General features: G+C 51.0%; 1 protein-coding gene across 1 annotated transcript in view; it reads right to left on the bottom strand.

Annotated features, from left to right (window-relative positions):
* The window catches only part of ITPK1 (inositol-tetrakisphosphate 1-kinase), a 172,510-nt gene extending 152,784 nt beyond the window's left edge, over positions 1-19,726 (bottom strand). The window contains exon 1 of the mRNA XM_006839559.1: positions 19,528-19,726. Coding sequence (XP_006839622.1) covers positions 19,528-19,622 — 95 coding nt within the window. The 5' untranslated portion in view covers positions 19,623-19,726. The remainder of the gene's footprint in view (positions 1-19,527) is intronic.
* Between the last annotated feature and the right edge of the window lie 6 nt (positions 19,727-19,732).

The following is a 19,732-nucleotide window of genomic DNA, read 5'->3' as shown; positions in this document are numbered from 1 at the left end:
GCTGACCTTAAGGTTCGCAGCCCGATTCGTAACCACTACGCTACCAGAGTTCCTTTGCCTCTCTCCTACCCTCTCCTTAATACACCTTGCTCCAGTCATACCCTCCCTCCTGGCTGCCCCACAAATTCACCAAGCTCACACTACCTCAGGGCCTTTGCATCTGCTGTCCCCTTGCCTGAGATGCCCCAACCCCAGATATCGGCTGCTAAGGCCTCTCTGACCAGTCAGGTCTCCGGCCTGAGTCTCTCCTTCAGAAAGGCCTTCCCTGGCCCTCCCGGATCCTTTCTCATCACTCCTGTGTCCTCAGCTCCTGATCCCCTCTGGAATCACCACTCCAACTGACTGACGTCTACTGTTCCCCATACCACCACTAGACTAGAGCTCCAGGAAGACAGGGTCACCAGCGGTCCCCACAGCCACCACCAGGCCTGGCACGGAGGATACCAACAGATGCCGCAGAACAAATGGCTGGGGGGGAGGGGAAGGGAGAGGGAGACAGGCGTCTTTCTAGTGAAAATACAACAAGAGCAGACCAACAACAGGAAACTCGGGGTCTGGAGGCAATCCGGAAATGATACAGGCCCAAGGCAGCACGAGGAGGAAGCAGAGAGAGTGCACCAGTGAGGGCTGATCAGGAAGTTATCCTAGCCCCCCACTGAGAATCCAAAGGGCTCTCCCAATGGAATGCTCTGGAATTTGGGGCTTCCTGAGTTCTAACCTCTTCCTCCTCCAGCAGAGGAAAGTGCAATTCATCTGGGGGTCGCCACACAGACCGCGCCAGGTACCAACCCTGAGAACAGGAACACCCCACCACACTCACAGAAACCCCAACCAGAAGCTCCCTCTTCTTAAGTAGACACCAACTTCCCAGAGGGCCTGGACTGGTCTTGTCAGTGGCCGTTCCTTTCTCCATCACCCCGGTATTCATGGAAATGCATTTCTTAGAGCCTGGGAGTTAGCCCCTGACTTTCCCACAGCCTCAGCACGCCAAACGCAGCACCAGGGTCTATGGAGGGCTTTCTGTTCACTCACGTGGCCAGGAACCAACTATCCCTCAGTAGAGGGTCAGCGAAAATGCAAAAGACCCTCCATGGGACAGATAAACACCGTAGACACACCAAGGGTCATAAAGCCACGGTGCAGGACTGGACAAGGTGAGTGAGGTCGTCCAACTAACAAGAACATGGGGAGCCTGACTGACACACCAAACCCGGCAGGTTCCACGCTTGTGGTGGGTCAGATGGCTGCAGAGTCCTCCCGATTCTTCACACCTCCCTGTGTCCATTCCCAGGGAGAGATGGCGTCTCTTTTCTCACCCCTGAATCTGGGCTGGCCTTGTGCCTGGTTGTGGCCTGGAAAAGGCCCACCTTCGCTCCGACCCCTGCCTCCTCAAAAAGAGTAAGATCGGGTCAGTCTGCTGGATGGTGAGACCGCCGTGGCCGGGACATCCCCATCCCTCTAAGCTGACTGAACCAAGGACCAAGCCCCAGAAACAGAGGCCCCCACTAACCTGTAGCTGCTCATGGATCCATGAAGGAGCCCAGTCAAAATCAGCTATAAGGCCAAGCCATGCCTCAATGGGCCAACCCACAGAATTCAGAGCCAAAAAAACCACAATGGCCACTGCTTCAAGCCACTAGAGTTGGGGGTGGTTTCTAAGCAACAATACTTAGCAACACTCTTCCTTACACAGAACGGAATTTGAAAGAGAAGGAGGACGCTGGTACTCACAAAGATGTATGCTACAGCGTTATTCACACCAGCAAGAAAATGGGAAAAACCCAAATATTCAATAATAGGACCGCTGTTAGCTGCCCTCGAGTCAATTCCTTCTATCCCGAACCCATGTGTGCAGAGTAGAAATGCTCCACAGAGTTTTCAAGACTGTCAACAGAGTACCTCGGAGTGGGTTCAAACCACCAACTTTCCAGTTAGTAATTGAGCACTTAACCATCTGCACCACCCAGGGAACTGCTATTAGGGTCATAGTTCCGTAAATAACAGTAATGACATTCTATTGAAAATGATTCACTACTATACTTTCTTTTCAGATGTGCTAATAGTGTTGGGAGCTTTTTAAACCTCTTTCTCTTTTAAAAGTTCATACTTGAGTATTTGCATATGAAATTACTTACCTGGGATTTGCTTTAAAATAATAAGAGAGGCATGAAACAAGATTAAAACCAATTGCTCCATAGTGGATCCAACTCACGGCAACCTCACGTGTCCGAGTAAAATGGTGCTGCACAGAACAATTCATGGCTGAGATCTTTTGGCAGCAGATCACTAGGCCTGTCTTCCAGGGCACAGCTAGTGGATTTGAACTTCCAACCTTTTGGTTGGTACCCAAATGCTTAACTATTTGTACCACCCAAGGACTCCTCAAAGAAAAACCAAGACTGGGCATATGTTTATAATGAGATGGTTATTAATACACACTGAGAAGGGTAAGGGTGTTATTTTACTATTCTTTCTTTTGAATCTGTTGGAATTTTTTGTAGAGAAAAAGTTAAAAATTACATTTCTAAAGGCTGCGTAGAAACACGGAATTTGTTTATACTGCAACGCTATCAGCAAAAAGGAGTCTTTGTGTGGAGCTGTGGGTGAATGCGCTGGACTGCAAAGTTGGTTTGAACCGCAAGGTTGGCGGTTCAAGCTCACCAGCTGCTCCTTGGAAACCCTAAAGAGGGTAACCAAGGGTTGGAACCGACTCGATGGCACTTAACAACAATCAGCAGAATGCAGAAATAAAATTATTTCAACTGTGATACAAAAAGGGAAGCGAGTATAGAAATAGGCAAAACGGACATGACGCAACTGGGTGGCGGACAGGATTATTTCTCCTTCATGATACCATATTGCCTTGACAGACATCCAACCACACATTTCAGGGAGAGCAAAACACACGGTTCTTTCATTTTCCTCAGTTAGGGCTCAGTTAGCATGAGGGAGGGGCTGGCTGGTAGTGCTGGAAGGGAAAGGGGGTGGGGGCTTTGCGAGAGATGACCAGAGGCAGTAGAGGAAATCCAGACTCGCTGAGCTGTGGAGAGGACCCTCAACCGGCACCCAGCCCCCTACCCTAGCTAGTGAGACAGCAGGGGAAAGGATTGGATGGGCCGGGTATCAACCCAGATGGGCTGTTCCTCACCTGATAGATGAAGAGGAGAGAGGCATAGCCCCACACCGCCCGAGGCCAGTCAAGCCATGCTGGGCATGGGGCCAGGTTCACAAGGTGCGGGTGGGCTCAAGCTAGCACACAGGAAACCTGCACTGGGGTCCCACACCCTGGCTGGACAGAAGCCAGAGGGACCGCACACACTGAGGCCCCTTCCCAGCTCTCCCAAGGGATCCTGGTTCTTGGGTAATACCCTCAGCATGGCGAGCAGGGAGTCCTCCAGCTCTGCAGAGGGGGGGTTGGGGGGGTGTAGAGAGCAGACCTAGAACCCCTACGAAGTCTTCTTCAAGCCTGAGATTTTACCACAAGTGAAAAGGTAAGCCACATTCCTATGACATTTTTGGACAGTCCGTATGGCTACGACACCATCACCTACAAGCTGTTAAATGAAGAAAAGTATGCAAGCCCTATGGGCCACCATTAATGCAGAGACAAACAGGGGGGGGGGGAGGGCTGTCCGTACACGCACATCTGTCGGTGTGCCTCTGAGGAGGGGGTCAGGCAGGAGGGAGTCTGACCCCGGTAGGCTCGTTGTTTCGATGGAGGTGAAAATTCCCCTAATACACAAGTAACTAATTGCAAGTGCAGAATTCAGGGCCATTTTGGGCTGTGTGACCCCCCACCACCACCAACAACAACAATTTCAGGTTTTGATCATGTATTACTTTTTAACAGAAGTCGTGAATCTGCCCATGAAACTGTATGGAAATTCATGTGGCCAAGTCACAGAAAAGGTTCCCCTGTGGGCTTAGCTTTCTGTTTCCCAGTACTGCTTCTATCGGCTGACAAACCAACAGGGCCCCACAGAACAGACCGGAGGGACCACCCTGCGTTTCTATGCTGCCCAAGCTGACAGCTGGGACACAAACCAGTCTGAGTCACAAATGGGTGTCCCTAGGGCCTCTAAGCCAGGGGTCCTCAAACTGGGACTTGGATATGAGGCCACAGAGATACAAAGGGCCAATGTGGCCTGAGCCTCATCTCACACACACACAAATACACACACTCCCCACCCCCCATCTGTGCCTTTCCCACCACCATCATCCCCCTTCAGTAATCCCTGAGGAACCCACTGAGCGGCCTGGGGCACCGAAAGAAAACACAGGGTGGTCTGGGGTCTAAGCAAATCTAAGGTGAAGTTCTCTCTCTCTCATCTATTTCATGGGCCCTTACTTCCCCATCAGCTCCAGGAAGCTTCCCTACCAGTGGCCCTGAGGGTCCCCCCCTAAGGGCCCCCCACCCTGAGCCCTCTCCCAGCCTCTAGCCTGGGCTCTTGAGTTTATGACCATCATTCCACCATGAGGACTTCCCTGCTCCCTGCAGCCCCCTCCAGGCCACTATGATGTGGGAGGGTCGCACTGTGGGAGGCTTTGCATATCTGAGCAGAATGTCCTATAGTGAGTGACCCTTCCCTGGACCAAACCTCACCACCCCAGGAGAGGGTGCTGGGGGCTCCCCTGCAGCTCCACAACCCCCCACCCAACAGTTCTCAGTCACCGAGACCCCCAGGTTCTGGTGTAAACCCTCCGGAGCAGGAGCAGGCCAAACAGCAACAAGTCGGATTGTGTGTTTACATAACATGAGCTTGTTTCACTTCCAAATGCTTCAGTGTCAAAACACCAGGGTTCCACAGTACCAGCTGCACAGGGAACACAACATCCTTCACCCCAAGGTTCCACAGGCAAGCCCGGCCCTGCACATGCACCAGGCTCAGGGTCCTCAGAACCTGACCAGCCTGGGAGCCAACTCCTTTATTGGAGGAGAAAGCCAGGAGCCTGGCCTTTGATGGGTGAACAGCCAGGTCGGTCCTCCAGAGATAGTGACCAATGCGTTCCCTGATCTCCACCGTGATAGCTGGAGCTGGCAGGTTGGCTGGTCCAGATGCTGGTGGAAACCCAGACCCACGGAGCCCCTAGTCCTCCTCCCCTTGCCTCCCTATATTCACCTCCCCGCTTTCTTTGGGGGATAGTCCCCAGCTTCCACTTTGGGATCCACCCTGTCCACACTCAGACCATGAGGTGGGGATAGGGGCAAGACAACCCACGTCAGCACACTGCCTCCGGAGCACAGTGATGGTTTGGAGACAGGTATCTGGCTCAGGTGACATGCAGACAGAGGGAGGCCCAGACACCAACATTCCTGGGACTGAATCAGGGCTCTGAACTTCTTCATTTCAGTTCATTCCTGTCCCACCCTCATCTAAGAACTGCATTCCCACCCCCAGATGAACTGAATCAGAATACACAGTTGTAACAAGTTCCCCAGGTAATTCTTACAGCTCACCAGGTTCAAAGTCCTGGTGTGAATCCCGGCTCAGCCACCCACTCAAGAGCTGTGTGTCCTTGGGCAAGTTGTAACCCCCTCTGTGCTCTGTGTCTGTCAGGAATCAAGTACTAGAAACACCCACACTTTGCTGGGTTGTTGTTGTTGTTGTTAAGTGCCGTCGAGTCGGTTCCAACCCATAGCGACCCTGTACAGGGTTTCCAAGGGTGTAAATCTTTACGGGAGTAGAAAGCCTCATCTTTCTCCCGTGGAGCGGCTGGTAGTTTCGAACTGCTGACCTTAAGGTTCGCCGCCCGATTCGTAACCACTACGCTACCAGTGCTGGGTTGTGGTGCAGGTTAAATGAGGAAACACTGGTAAGGAACTGAGCACAGAGCCTGGCACACCAGTCAGCTGTGAGGGTCGGAGAAAAACATCAACATGGGAGAGGTGAGGAAGGCAGGGAGAGACCAGGGTTGAAGAACATCAACTGAGCACCTGAGTCCACCTGTACCTGAAGCCAGAACTCTCCACAGATTTACAGAGCCCTTTGTTGTTGTGTTATTATTGTTGGTGGTGGGTGCCAGCGACTTGGTTCCGACTCATAGCAACCTCGCGTAAAACGCAATCAGAAAGAGGGCTTTGGGGTCTCAATCAAAGAGCCGTGTGCTCTTCTAGGAGAATCCCTGGCCCCCCAATGCTAGAGCAAGTGCCGCTGCATCGGTGACAAAATTGCCGTGAGGTCCTTTCTAAAAGGCAGGTGGGGCTGGCCACCACGTTCCCTCACCACGTCCCAGCTCTTAAGTGCCGGATGGAAACAGGGTGTGAGGCAGAAATGAAAGTGAAACTCCCTCCCACAGGGAGTCCCTCTCAGCACCCTGCCCTCCCCTCCACCACCACCCCAGGAAGTCCCAAGCTAAAGTCCAGAGCCATGTCCTGGTCGCTAACACAGTAGGAACCTGCCCCCACAATCAGAAAGAGGCGTCAGGGGAGGGGGCAGGCACCCTAAAGTGTGTGTACTAGGCAAAAGCAGAGGCCCCACTCTTGGGAGGTGGACTCTCGTGGGGAGGGGGATTCTATCACTCGCTGAGCACCTACCACACTCAGCAGCCCACCCCCAGGTAGACAGATGTGCTGTAGTACGTCCACTTTACAGATGGAAGAGCGGAGGCTAGAGGAGGCGGCGTACTTGTCCACTCCCAGGCAGAGAACTGGTATGTTGTGTGGCTCCCAGTTTACCACCGACCAGCCCACACCCCCACCCCACTGGGCACAGGGGACAAAGAAAGCTTTGTTTTCCTTCAGAAGCTGAGGATCAAGCCAATGAGAGCAGTCATGTTACGGTGCTGTAGGATGAGCACTGGACTGACCACAAGGTGGGTTTGAACTCACAGGTCAGTATCCACTCCTCAGAAACCCTATACGGGGTTGCCAGGAATCAGAACTGACTTTTCGGCCCTTAACAACAACAGTCAAGACAATGGAAGGGACCCTAGGGGTGCAGTAGTCAAGAACTCAACTGATAACTGAAAGGTCAGCAGTTCAAACTCACCAGCCGCTTCACAGGAGAAAAACATGAACCTATTGCCACTGAGTCCATTTCAATCCAAAGCAACCCTAGGGGACAGAGTCGAACCCTTAGGGTTTCAAAGTTGTCATTTTCATAGATGCTAACTGCCGTAGTTTTCTCTCAGGGTACCTGGTGGGTTTGAACTACTGACCTTCCATTTCACTATCAATTGCTTTAATCACTGTGCCACCTAGGGTTCCTTCCCACAGGAGAAAGGACCTAGGGGTCTGCTACAAGATGGCAGCCTGGGAACCCCCTGTCCTGTAGGGGTCGCTATGAGTTGGAATTGACTTTACAGCAGGCAGCATCAAGCTGGTGCCGGTGGGAAGACACAAGAGACGTGTGTGGTTTCAGGAGCCAGTGAGCCTGGGGGAGTTGTGTGGCTGGGCAAGTCATTGCACACACCTCTCCCTGAGCCTCGGTTCTCTCATCTAGCAAATGGGGGCACACCACCCATGACCCAGGTGCTAGAAGAGACCTGGGCAGTGCCCGGCTTGTCCTCTGGGACTTGACCCCTTGGGCATGAAGCCACACAAGGAACTGCAAGGCCACCGGAACCACACACCATCCGGGTCTCACAGCTCCAGATGGGGTTCCCATGGCCAGCTCGAAGACAGCCCTCAAAAGTGGCTTCTCACGCAAGATGGGGGAGGGGGGGTCAGCCCTGCCACAGGGCTATTGGCGAGGAAACAATGACTGGACTGCATTTCCCCCGAAGCTCTGCTGAAGTCCTGAGCCCTGTACCTGTGAATGTGCCCTTGTTTGGATTCGGGGTTTTTCTTCTGTTAAGGTTCGCTTGGTCAGGCTGGAATAGGATGGGCACTCATCCCTCCTGCGTGGGAGCTTTTGACAGGAAGAAGGGGGACCCTCATATGTGAAGGTGCAGACACAAGCAGACTGAAGGGAGAAGGTGGGTATCAAGGAGACCTGCCCACGTCCTGAATTCAGACTTCCAGCCTCCACATCCGTAAGACAACACACTTCTGATCTCCAGTAACCCCACTTACAGCCCAAGCAAAGTGCAGTGGATCTCTCTGCTCAGCTGTATTACCGTGTCCGATCAGGAGAGCCACATCAGGCCAAACCAGTCCTCAGGAATGAACTCTTATATGAAAACAAGCCCCTGCCAGGCATTGAAACCCATCTTGAAGTAAAAACCAGCTGCTCTCAAGTCGATTCCAACTCTGTGCCCTAGAGGACAAAGTAGAACCGCCCCCACGGGAAACAGATCGTCACCTCGTTCTCCCAGGGAGTAACTAGTGGATTCAAACCACCAACCTTTCAGTTCACAGCCAGACACTTAACCAGGGCTCCCGCTGAAAACTAGCAGCCCAGAGGGAAATTTTTATAAAGAGAAGGATCACTTTCAAAATGCAACAGCAACCTGCAGACCACAGGAGCCAGGCGGCAGGCTGTCCGGTCCACCTCCCACCATGAGGCTCAGACTTGGCCTCCTCAGATGCCTGGTATCAGACCGGTGTGTCCTAGAGGCTGTTCAGGAACATGATTGCCATCCGCCAGCCTAGACATGTCCCAGGATGCCCTCCGGGGACCCCGCACTCTGGGGAGTAAAAAGACCAGACGGACAGAGCTGTGTTGAGTTTCCTTACAGTGAGGCCTAGTCATCAGCTCTGAGTGGTGAGTTTCGGTTTATGGACAAGCCTGGGCACCCTGTCAAAGGGGACCCCCAGGGCCCTCAAGAATGTGTCTGTTCACTCACGCCCAGCTGATGCTTTTGATGGGCACATTTGGCAAGCAGTGACCTGGAGGAAGTCCAGGACTGTTCAAGAGAATACGTGCCATCCCTGCACCCCTCAGGTGGTGGTAGTGGTGTCCATAAGTGCTGTCCAGTTCATTCCGACCCATGGTACCACCTCTGTATAGGGTTTCTGAGGAGTGGCTGGTGAGCATGAACCGCCACCTTGCAGTTCAAACAACTTTGCCATCTGGCGCATTAACCCACAGCGCCACACCAGGACTCCCGACTCCTCAGGTACCCAGGTCTAATCTGAGCTTAGGGCAAGATCAGCTGACCTAGGACCTACAGGGCAGGTAAGAGTCCCCAGCCCCTTGCAGACCAAGAAGGCTCAATTCCTGACCACAAAAGGTTTGGGCTAGACCAGGAGGAACATGTTTCCCAGACCCTCAAACCAGTCTTGAGTGACAGGGGGTCCCATGGCCACCCCTGGCCCTTCATCACACAGTAAGGAAACAGCTAAGGATGGGCAGCTGGCACCTCTGAAATTGGCCTGCAGGGATGTCCAGGCTGCCCTCCCTAGAGGCCTCCCCTAGGTCCAGGAGCAGACACCTGCAGCCTTCTCAGCTCTGCGTAATAGCTCCTGGTCCCTCTCAGTTAAATGTCATCTCCACAGAGAGGGCTTCACTGACCACAGAGAGCTAAGGAGGCCTTCCTCCTACAGCTGGCTGACCAGCATCTGGGCTCTAATCATACCTGGCAGGGTTTTCCATTATCTGCGTGCCTCTCCCCCAGGCTTCTGAGGGTTAGGTCAGGCCAGAAGCTCAGGGTTTGCTGATTGAGGTAAAGAATGAAAGAAGAGCTTTAGCCCCTCCCTGACCTGTGGGCCCACCACCTTACCCTCCCCTCCTCCCTGCACATCTCTCCGGGCTCCTGGGATCTCCTTCCTGGCCCAGAGCACCCTGGGTCATAAGGGACTTGTCTGAACCACAGCGACACAGAATGGACTCCCCAACCAGGCCAGCTCCTGCTCCTAGCACCAGCTGACTTTCTCTGAAGTCCCTGTGCTGAACGCTCCTCCGGACACAGCGGTGAACAAACAGACACACGTCCCTTCCTGTATGGACCACCTTCTTACTGTGGGAGACCACAGGCAGGTGCAGAGAGAAAGGCCAGGGCTGAGTACCCATGGACTGTTGGGACTGAATAAAGGACAGTTGCCCCAGGGAGACTGACCAGGCTGTGACCTGACCCCTCCAGGTACACCTGTCCCCTGGTTGTCCTCCTCGTGGCTCTGGGAGCACAGGGTCCTGGTCACCCAGTGCAGTCAACAGGGCAACAGGGCAGGATGGTTTCTGCTCCTGGAGTGGACACCAGTACCCATGGGTGCCCAGTCAGGGAAGGATGAGAGTGATTCTCAAACTTCTACAGATGGTGACAGATCTACCCCTGCACCCTAAACTCCCAGGGGCTGTCACCATCCTCACACTGGTACAAGGATTGGTCCACAGAAACCAACCCAGGAGGCACTGCTGGGAGGGGCCCACAAAAGGCAGCTGGTTCCCAAGCCAGACTCCAAGCAGGCGAGACAAAGCAGCGAGAGCGATTCAAACAGCCCAGTGGGGCTGCTGCCACAGCCAGCCCGAACACAAAGCGGGAAGGAGGCCTTGGCCTGCGGGGAGGGACGGAGCCCCCTGCCACATCCCCACTGTGCGGCCTTGAACACATCACCCAACCGGCTGGGCCCAGATTCCCACCTCCCAGACCCCCCAGAGGGATATTTCAGGGCCACATCTGAAGTGTTTCACAGCATGCCTCTGCTCGGGGAGGAAGAGGGAGACCCTCTCCAGATTCTCTGCTTTCTAAAAGGAAAGTTACTTTTTCCAAAGGTAGTACCAAAATCTTAACCAGCTTGCTGCAGCTGCGAGCCGGCGCGTCATAGGGTTTCCGAGGCTGTAAATCTTGACAGGAGCAGAAAGACCCATCTTTCTCCTGTGGAACAGCTGGTGGATTTGAACTGTTAACCTTGTGGTTAACAGCCCACCAAATAGCCCTCTATGTTATCAGGGCTCCAACAACTAACTTACTATCTGAATTCAACATACAAGCAAAAAACAGAAATCCTATTTACATCTGAAAACGCAATACCAAACCAAACCCACCTCACACATTCAGTGACTGGCATTCCCACTTAGAGAGATCTTGAGTCAGTTCCGACTCACAGGAACCCTGTATAGGATTTCCCAGGAGCAGTGGTTATCCTACAACACCACATCAAGACTCCATACATACAATGTTGTTTTTAAGTGGCATACGAGTTGGTTCCTACTCAGAGAGACCCTCCCTGTGGGGGAGTTTCTGAGGAGCGGCTGGCAGGTTTGAACTGCTGACCTTGTAGTTCAAACCAACCTTGCAGTCCAGTGCATTATCCTGCAGTGCCATACCAGGACTCCATCTATACAATGTTGTTGTTGTTAAGGGTTCTGACCCCTAACGACCCAGGATAGGGTTTCCGAGAAGCAGCTGGTGAGTTTGAACCACCGACCTTGTGGTTCAAACCAACTTTGCAGTCCATCGCATAACCCACAGCGCCAATACACTGTGGACATTCCTGGTGCACTCATAAGGCACTTCGCTAAGTATTTTCTGGTAAACCACACGTGAAAAACAGTAGCGTTAGAAGCGGCAGCCTGGGGCCCTCTGTGTGCCTGAGCCTCAGCCCTGCCCAGTGCCTGCAATGTGAACTCCTCGATCTTACTCATAAGAGAAACGCAAACCAAAAGTACCAGTATTCACACTGCATTCGGCCAAAGGCACCCTGGCGGCATAGTGGTTAAGTGCTCAGCAGCAAACAGAAAGGTCGACAGTTCACATCTACCAGCCACTCCTTAAGAGAAGGATGTGGCAGTCTGCTTCTGTAAAGATTTACAGCTTTGGAAATCCTATGGGGCAGTTCCACTCCGTTCAAACCACAGCGTGCTTCTGAGTTGGAATCGACTCAATGGCAGTTGGTCTGGTTGGGTATTTGGCTAAGATCAAAACATGTGTCCCCCGCACTGTGCTAGGGAAGAAGGTTTTGGTCACAGAACTCCAGGTAGCTGTCATTGGCGTGAAATCCACTTATGTGAGTCATTTTAGAACTTCTATGAAAACATAAAATGCATGAGCCCTTTGACCCCACACTCGCCTACCTGGCAAGGGGCACCTGCCAACGGGCAAGGCCAAACACTGCTCCACTGTCCACACCAGCAGACCGGAAGCAGCCTACAGTCCAGCCAGAGGGGAAAAACTAAAGCTCATCATTTGAACGGCTGAGCTAGGCAGCCATGGAACAAAATGAGGCAAATAACACAGAACTCTCTCCAAGAAACGTGGAGTTTCTCCAAGACACAGTGTTATGTGAAATGAGCCACGGACAAAAACAGCACGCACAGACAGAGGCACACGCAATCACACACACGTGCACATACGCACATTTGCCCAAGGTCTGCATAAAATACCTACAGAGGCAAACAAATGCCAACAGTAGTTATCTGCGTGGAAATAAGTGGGACTCGGGGACAAGGAAGCTGGCTGGCTTTTTCTTTCACTGAGTACTTGGAGTCCTCTGATTTTTCTTTTTTCTTTTTTTTTTATAATCACATACATATACTGAGTATACAGAAAGAAAAAAATAAGCATTAGGTTCGTGATAGCAATATAATTATTAACAGAGACTCTGAATTTTCAAAACATCCAGCAAACTTCTCCAATCTCAACTCCTTTAAAAAAATTTTTTAAGTACATGAAAGTATCATTAACATGTAAGTGTGCCCAGTGAGGACCACATCCCTGCCTCCCAGAGCAGGCTGTGAGGCTCAGATGTGGTCACATGTAGCTGTAGAATCAGAGGCCCCTGAGACAGGGGTGTTGGGGGTCACCAGGCAGGGAAGGGCCACCCACCAGCCTAAGCTTCAAACCCACAAACTCAAGGTCCAGCAAAATGATCACTTAACACCCACCCTGGGTTTTGGGGGCACTCACAAACTGTCAAAACCAAGACCCTAAAGCCGCCTGCATCAAAGGTTCCCAAGCAGAGGCATCCATGGGGAGGAGGAACCCGGTCACACCCACACCATAACAACAACAAGGGCAACTTACCAGCAGCAACAAACAGACCATAGTTCTAGGCACCATCCAAGTGCCTTATTATCTCTTGCTCATACTCATTTAATCCTATTAACAGCCTTGAGCTACTAATTATCCTCACTCCACAGATAAGGAAATTGAGGCACAGAAGAGCTGAGGAGCGTAGGTAGTTAGGTGTGGAGCCAGGTCCGGGACCCAGGCGGTCTGTTCAAGAGACAACCAGGGTCCTAAGGAGCATTTTTCTCCATTTTAAATCCGGTTTCCTCCCTCAGAAGCTGGTTTTTACTTAAAAACAAACAAACAAAAGCAGTTGTCCTCAAGTCAATTCTGACTGGACAACTCCACGTGTGTCAGAGTAGAACTGTGCTCTACGGGGTTTTGGGTGGGGGTTTTATTTAATGTTTTATTGTGAATTATGTGATAGTTTACATGGGAGAACATTAGCTTTACATTCATCCTACCGTATATCATTTCATTGCCATGGTTACAATCCCCTTCATGCATCATCAACCAACCAAAGGTTATACCCCGCAAGCCTGCCCCCCAGTCATCAGCACACAGCCCCTCGTCCCTCTCTGGGTCCAGAGTGCCCAGTCGCTCCATCTTTCCACGTCATTGTCTCTGCCTCCATCTCTGGCGTCACTGCTTCTCTGGGTAGGGTCCCGCTCTCCGCTCTTCTCGCTTGATGGTCCCAGGGACCTCTGCTCCTAGACTGCAAAGTTAGTCACTCCCTTCCTTTTGCTACAAAACGTCTACCTTTACATTCCCTCACAATCAGTCCAAATAACAACTATTCACTGTTGTATCACAAGAGACCTATCCGCATTTCCTTTCATCAGCCCGGCCTAGACAGATTGGACACTACTCACTGGAGATTCTACCTCCCTCCAGGTCGTCTGGATCTAGGCTCCCTCTTGAAAGCTTGTAAGCCAGTCACTTCTTGCCTTTGTAGCCTCCCCACTTTGGGTAGCCAATGTCCAAGTTGCCCATCCCTGTCTACTCTGTGTATGGAGGGGGTGGGAATGATCCTCGCTGTATCTACGGGGTTTTCAATGGCAGATAAGAGATCTCCAAGCCTTTCTTCCAAGGTGCCTCTGGGTGGACGCCAATCTCTTGGTTAGCAGCCAAGGCTGTTAACTGTCAGCGTTACCCAGGGACAAATGTTTGTTTCCACAGCAGGGTCATGGATATTCCTGGTGCACAGCTACAAAAGAAAGCTAAATCAGTACCTCCTCCCACCCCCACACCCTAAAGTGGTACCAAATCTAGGCATTAAAACAAACAAAAAAAAATACCCACCCACAGACTACTATCATTTACCCCTGGAAAGAACCCCCTCCCTCTACCACAGCACATATCACTAAACCATCCCAGCAGAAAGAGACCCTTCCCCATGGTCCCATCTTAAAAGAAATGTAACCCCTGCCCCCCCAGGAGAAGGGCTGGTACTCTCCCGGGCACACTGCCCAGGCCAGTTTACCATCAACACCAGACAGCTCCGTGAGGGCAGGGGCTCTGCTCCCGTCACCTCACGCTGACCAGATGCCTTGTATCAGGCCTGGTCTCCACAAGGCACACATGGGTACGTTCTATGGGAGCAGCACATAGGTCCCCTTGGGCAAGGATGCAATGATGCGGTAGTCTCAGATCACTCCGTAAACATATTTCCTTGTTTCTCAAAGGCAAGACCTTCGTAGACATTCTGTCATTGGGGCCTCCGGAAATTCCCAGCAGAGCTGGGCACAGAACATTCAACAAACATGGAAACCCGGTGCTCAGGTGAGGTGGTCTTGGGACCAGGCTTGGGAAGCCTTCATACTGATTGTATCCTTAGATAAGTCCCTTACACCAGCCCCTCTAGCCTCAGTTTCCCCATTCCTGCATCCCAGAAGATTAAATGTGTATCTAGAAAGGTTTCATTAACAACAACATATCAACTACACTATAGGATAAGCACTGGACCACAAGGTCAGTGGCTCAAACTCACCAGCCGCTCTTGGAACCCTATACAGGGTCGCTATGTGTCAGAAACGGCTCAACGGCACTTAATAACAATAAAATAGTAAAAGGGAGTGTGGTAGCTCCACTGGACAAGTACTGGACTGGGAACCACAAGTCAACGGTTTGAGCCCATGAACTGCTCTGCATGAGAAAAGATGCTTTTCTGCTCCCACAAAGATTTTTAAAAGCCTCTGAAACCGTATACAGGATCGCCATGAGTCAGAACTGACTCAGCGGCATTTAACAAACAATAAAGACAGAGGTCCACAAGTGGCTTCACTCTGGTCCATACCATGTGACACTGTCAAAATCAGTGACGAAAAATGCCTGCCTGTTACACTTTTGTGCACTGCTTCAGCACAAATTATTTTTTATAAAATTATCTCTGTTTACTGTTAGTTACAATAACAAAAACATTTCTCCATAATTTTACCTTACATGTATCAAAACACCTACAAGGCTAAACTTGATGCCAATTTACTTTTTTATCTTTAAAGCGTTTAAGAGCAAAGATGTCAGTTTGAGGACTGAGGTGTGTCTGACCCAAGCCATGGTATTATTAAGAATCTCATATGTGTGAGAAAGCTGGACAGTGAATAAGTAAGACTGTAGAAGAATTGATGAATTTGAGTTACGGTGTTGGAGGAGAGTACTGCCAGAAGAACAAACCAATCTGTGTTGGAAGAAGGACAGCCAGAGTGCTCCTTGGAAGCCAGGATGGTCAGACTTCATCTCTTATACTTCGAACATATTATCAGGAGGGACCAGTCCCTGGAGAAGGATATCATGTTTGGTAAAGTGGAGGGACGGAGTAAAAGAGGAAGACCCCCAACAAGATGGAGTGGAGTGGCACAGTGGCAGCAGTCATGGGCTGTGAGGTTGGCCCAGGACCGGGCAGTGTTTCATTCTATTACGTATAGGGTTGTTATGAATTGGTACCAACTCAAGGGCACCTAATAAGAACAGCAGCAATTTATTTTTGAGCCTTCTGATGTGCTCCGGTTTGAGCTTGTCATCATTACCCAATCACAATGACACTTGCTTCAAATCACACACACAAGGAGCACAGCTTCTGTTTTCACTGACAATGGTGTTTTTAAAGTCACTGATTTTGTCAAATTTCTGGTGTTTCAGCTACAATACTGTGGTAGGTATTTGTGAATCTACCTGATTAACTTCCTTGAGAATGAAAGTAGTAATTAAAGGAAAAGGGGAACAACTTAAGAAGATTTCTGCTTAGTTCTAATAGTGTAACTAATAACGTTGCAAAAGTCAGTGTAGAAAGATTTCATCATTTTATAATTTTACGATTCGCTAGGATTCTGTTAATCTCAGAAATTCTACATTTAAGCAATTTACAACTATATTGCAATATTATTCTATGATTACCATTGACCACAAACACTACTAAGTATTCTGTGAGGTCAAGTATGGGAGGAGGTGCTTGGGGGAAGGGGCGGCACCTTGCGTTACAGCATTGGGTGGTGCCCACTCTAGTGAGATCATTGAGGTTCACCTGAATTTTGTACCAAAACGAGTCACGAAGTAGAGCACCTTTTCACCACACATTCAGCCACAGGAAAAGAGCAGAGGGGGTACACAAAGGAGTTGGGGCACACAGAAGACATCTGTCAGAGGACTGAAGAGGTCAGTCAGCATTCCCAACTGGGACACTGAAAAGGAAAATCACCCAGCTTTTCCAACTAACAGCTTGATTTCTTTGCTTCTCCCTTAATACCCTTGTGGGTAACCTGAAATGAAACCACAACAAAGATGACATGAAGTAACTAAAGGGGCTCCAGGGCTGGGGGAAGAGGAAGGATGATGGGAAAGATAAGACATGCAACCAATGTCCCATCCTCTGTGGAAAAGGGAAGAAACCAAAGATGGCCAGAGGAACAAATAGGGCCAAGAAAACACACTGACTCAGGGGCCCATCTGTTGCCTAACCAGGAGGCACGATGTACTAAGGGCTCATGTTCAAGGAAGGTACCCAATGTGTCTCCCCAAGGAGTCCTGGCAGCAAAGGGTACTTCCCAGGGCTCCAACCACTCAGTAATGCCATGATAAACAACACCCACTTCCAGATAAAGATACAGACAAGACTCTCAGATCGTGGCTCAGCCTGGCAAGGCAAGTGTCCGTGGGGACAATATGGTAGCAACTGGACCACTAGGAAAGGATGGAGTCCCAAGGAGAAAGGGTTTGCTCTCTGGGAGGGTCTCAAGGGTGGAAGCATTCTAGAAGTTAAACAAAAGAAGTCTAAGTTTGGAGCCCGCCCTTCTCCTGCCTGCTCCTCCATCTGTACAAACAACGGGGCTGAAGAGACAATCTCCAACATCCCTTCCTGCTCTGAGGTTATTACAGGACTTGACATTCAACTAAACAACGCACCCCGGTCCACTCAGTCATCCTCTCAGGCTGACACTGCCCCAAACATTCAGAGCAGAGCCTCAAGTCTGTCCGTTTCAAACATATCTGGATTTTTTCATTAGGAAATTCAAAGGTCATTCTTCATCCATTAATATGAGTGCTAGACTCCCAGATCGGCAATGTCCAAAACATGCCAATATCCATCAAGATAGTATCCTGGACCTCTGAAATCCCACCCACATTGGTACCAAACTAAACATTGCCAAAAGGCAGTTTGCACTCGGTCTAGAAATGTAGCCACCAGAGGGTGCTGTCCTGAAAGTAAGAAAGAAAAAGAGGAAAGGCTCTTTATTATTTTTTTTTTTTCGTTTTCTCTTCATTCCTAAGCTTAAGTGACAAGGCGTCTCTAGGTTCCCTAATGAAAACACAAAGTGGGCTTCCTACAGTTCTAGAATGGCCCAGATGCTCTCTGCATTCTCTTTGAAGTCATTATTTTGGGCAGAAGAGTCCAAGGGGACTTTGTGTGCAACAACCCTTTCAGATAAATGAATGCTTTGCTCCTGCTTTCACCCAGCAGCGCTGACATCACAGCCTGCTGAGACCCTCCCCCTTGTATAGCCAGGGGATCTAGGAGGAAGGAAAGCAGAGCTGCAGGCCCAGCGTGAGGATCTTGCTGCGAGTCTAGGCGAAGACTGTTTTGCTAGGCTCCTAATTACAGAGCAAAACATACCAACCTGATGACAAGCTCATGCTTTAAGCTAGGAACCCAGGATGACACAAATACAGAGAGACATCCACTTAGAGTGTAAGGTATTAACTGGAGTTCTCCAAGTATTGCATGACTGCAGAGGGAGCTCTAGTACCTCACATCAGGGAGGAATCATGCTTGGCTGGGGGGCTTCACCAAATTTCAAGGTCCTAAATCCCACTGTTGTCTGGAGTTGACTTCTACCCTTGGAACCCTATGGGATAGAGTTGAACTGCCCCACAGGGTTTCCAAAGCTATAATCTTTATGGGAGCAGCTGGTGGATTTGAACCAGCAGCATTCTGGTTAGCAATCGAGCGCTTTACCACTGCACCACCGGGGGTTCTTTTCAGGGTCTTCAGGTACCTTTTCCACAAGTGCATTTATCTGGGATGCAATGTTCAAGGAATCCATTTTCAAAGCTCTGGATGAGCTCCTCCTTATCTCCTTGTGAATCCCAGAGATGCTCTGGAAGCCCCTGGCCCATGAAAAGCTGGATTGCTCAGGCAAAGCCAGTCTTGGAAAAGGCAGCTGACATATTGCCCAGACCTGGGGGTTCAACACCAGGGCCTTGGGAGCTCCGCCTGCCTACACAGACTGCCTGAGATCCGCACTCTCTCACACTAAGGGGATAAGCAACCCAACTGTTCAAGCCTCCAGGAGGTCTGGGGACCCATCAGGGCCAAACATGCATGCGGAACCCATGTTTGAAAATCATATCTACCCAGTGGAGACTCAGCAAAAAAGGCTTCCCGAGCGGATTCTATTAGACTTTTATTTGGAACAGTATTCAACCCAGGGCTTTGAAGGCAATGCCGTTGAAATAGAACAAGGTGAGGCATACCTGACCCAAGATGAAACCTGTATCATTTATGAGGAATACGCTCTTATTAAACATCACAAAGCACCAGCATGGGGGACCAGAGCAGCCCAGATGGTGGAAGGCCATTCCGTACCACACTCATTGACTGGGTACCTCGGTGAGAACACTCCCTGGCCTGGGACGAGGGTGTATCACCACCTCCTGGTCCCCCTTCTCTAACACGTGGCCCCCTTAACCACCCGAGCAATTTGCAAGGCGGCTGCCAGGCGTTAATGAGACAGCAAATCACCACACCAATGCCAAGTATCGCTACTCGTTTTAATTAGGCTTAACCCAGGGGCACCAAATGACAGCTTCATGGACCGAACACAAGCAGGGCACATAGTAGGTGGTCAACACAGATTGGGGAGAGCACAAGGAACGAAAGCCAGTCCAGTCCGAAAGTAACCTAAAGCCACTGGCAAACCCCGCGGAGTCCCCCACTTCCGAGGCCCTTCTGCTAACCTCTGCAACGCGCACAGCGAGCCCTGGGCACCTGGGGGCCTCCCGACCCGGGTCTCCGTGCACCTGGAAGCCCCGGTCCATGCCACATCGCCCACACTGACCACCGCTTCCCTGGAACACAGCCGCCGGCCACCACAGCCAACTGGTCACCTTGGCTCCAGATCCCCGAGCACCACGTCTTTCCGTCGGCTCGAAACCACCGCGGGGCTGAGCCGGGGTCCCCGGGCGCCGGAGCCCCGTCCCCCTTACCTGCACAGCTCGGCGAAGGCCTGGAAATTCAGTTTTTTTATTTTCTTCTCGCTCAGCCAGTAGCCAACTCGCTTCCCTTTCAGAAAGGTCTGCATCTTCCTCCTCGGACGGGGAGCCGGGGCCGAAGATCGCCCACAGGCCGAGGCTGGCGGCCGGCGCGCGCCGCGAGCGAGCTGGCGGGCACCTCCTCCCGGCGGCGGCGGCG

The sequence above is a fragment of the Chrysochloris asiatica genome, unplaced genomic scaffold (genome assembly GCF_000296735.1).
Source record: "Chrysochloris asiatica unplaced genomic scaffold, ChrAsi1.0 scaffold00025, whole genome shotgun sequence".
Taxonomy (NCBI): domain Eukaryota; kingdom Metazoa; phylum Chordata; class Mammalia; order Afrosoricida; family Chrysochloridae; genus Chrysochloris; species Chrysochloris asiatica.
This window is presented reverse-complemented; position numbering and strand designations above follow the sequence as displayed.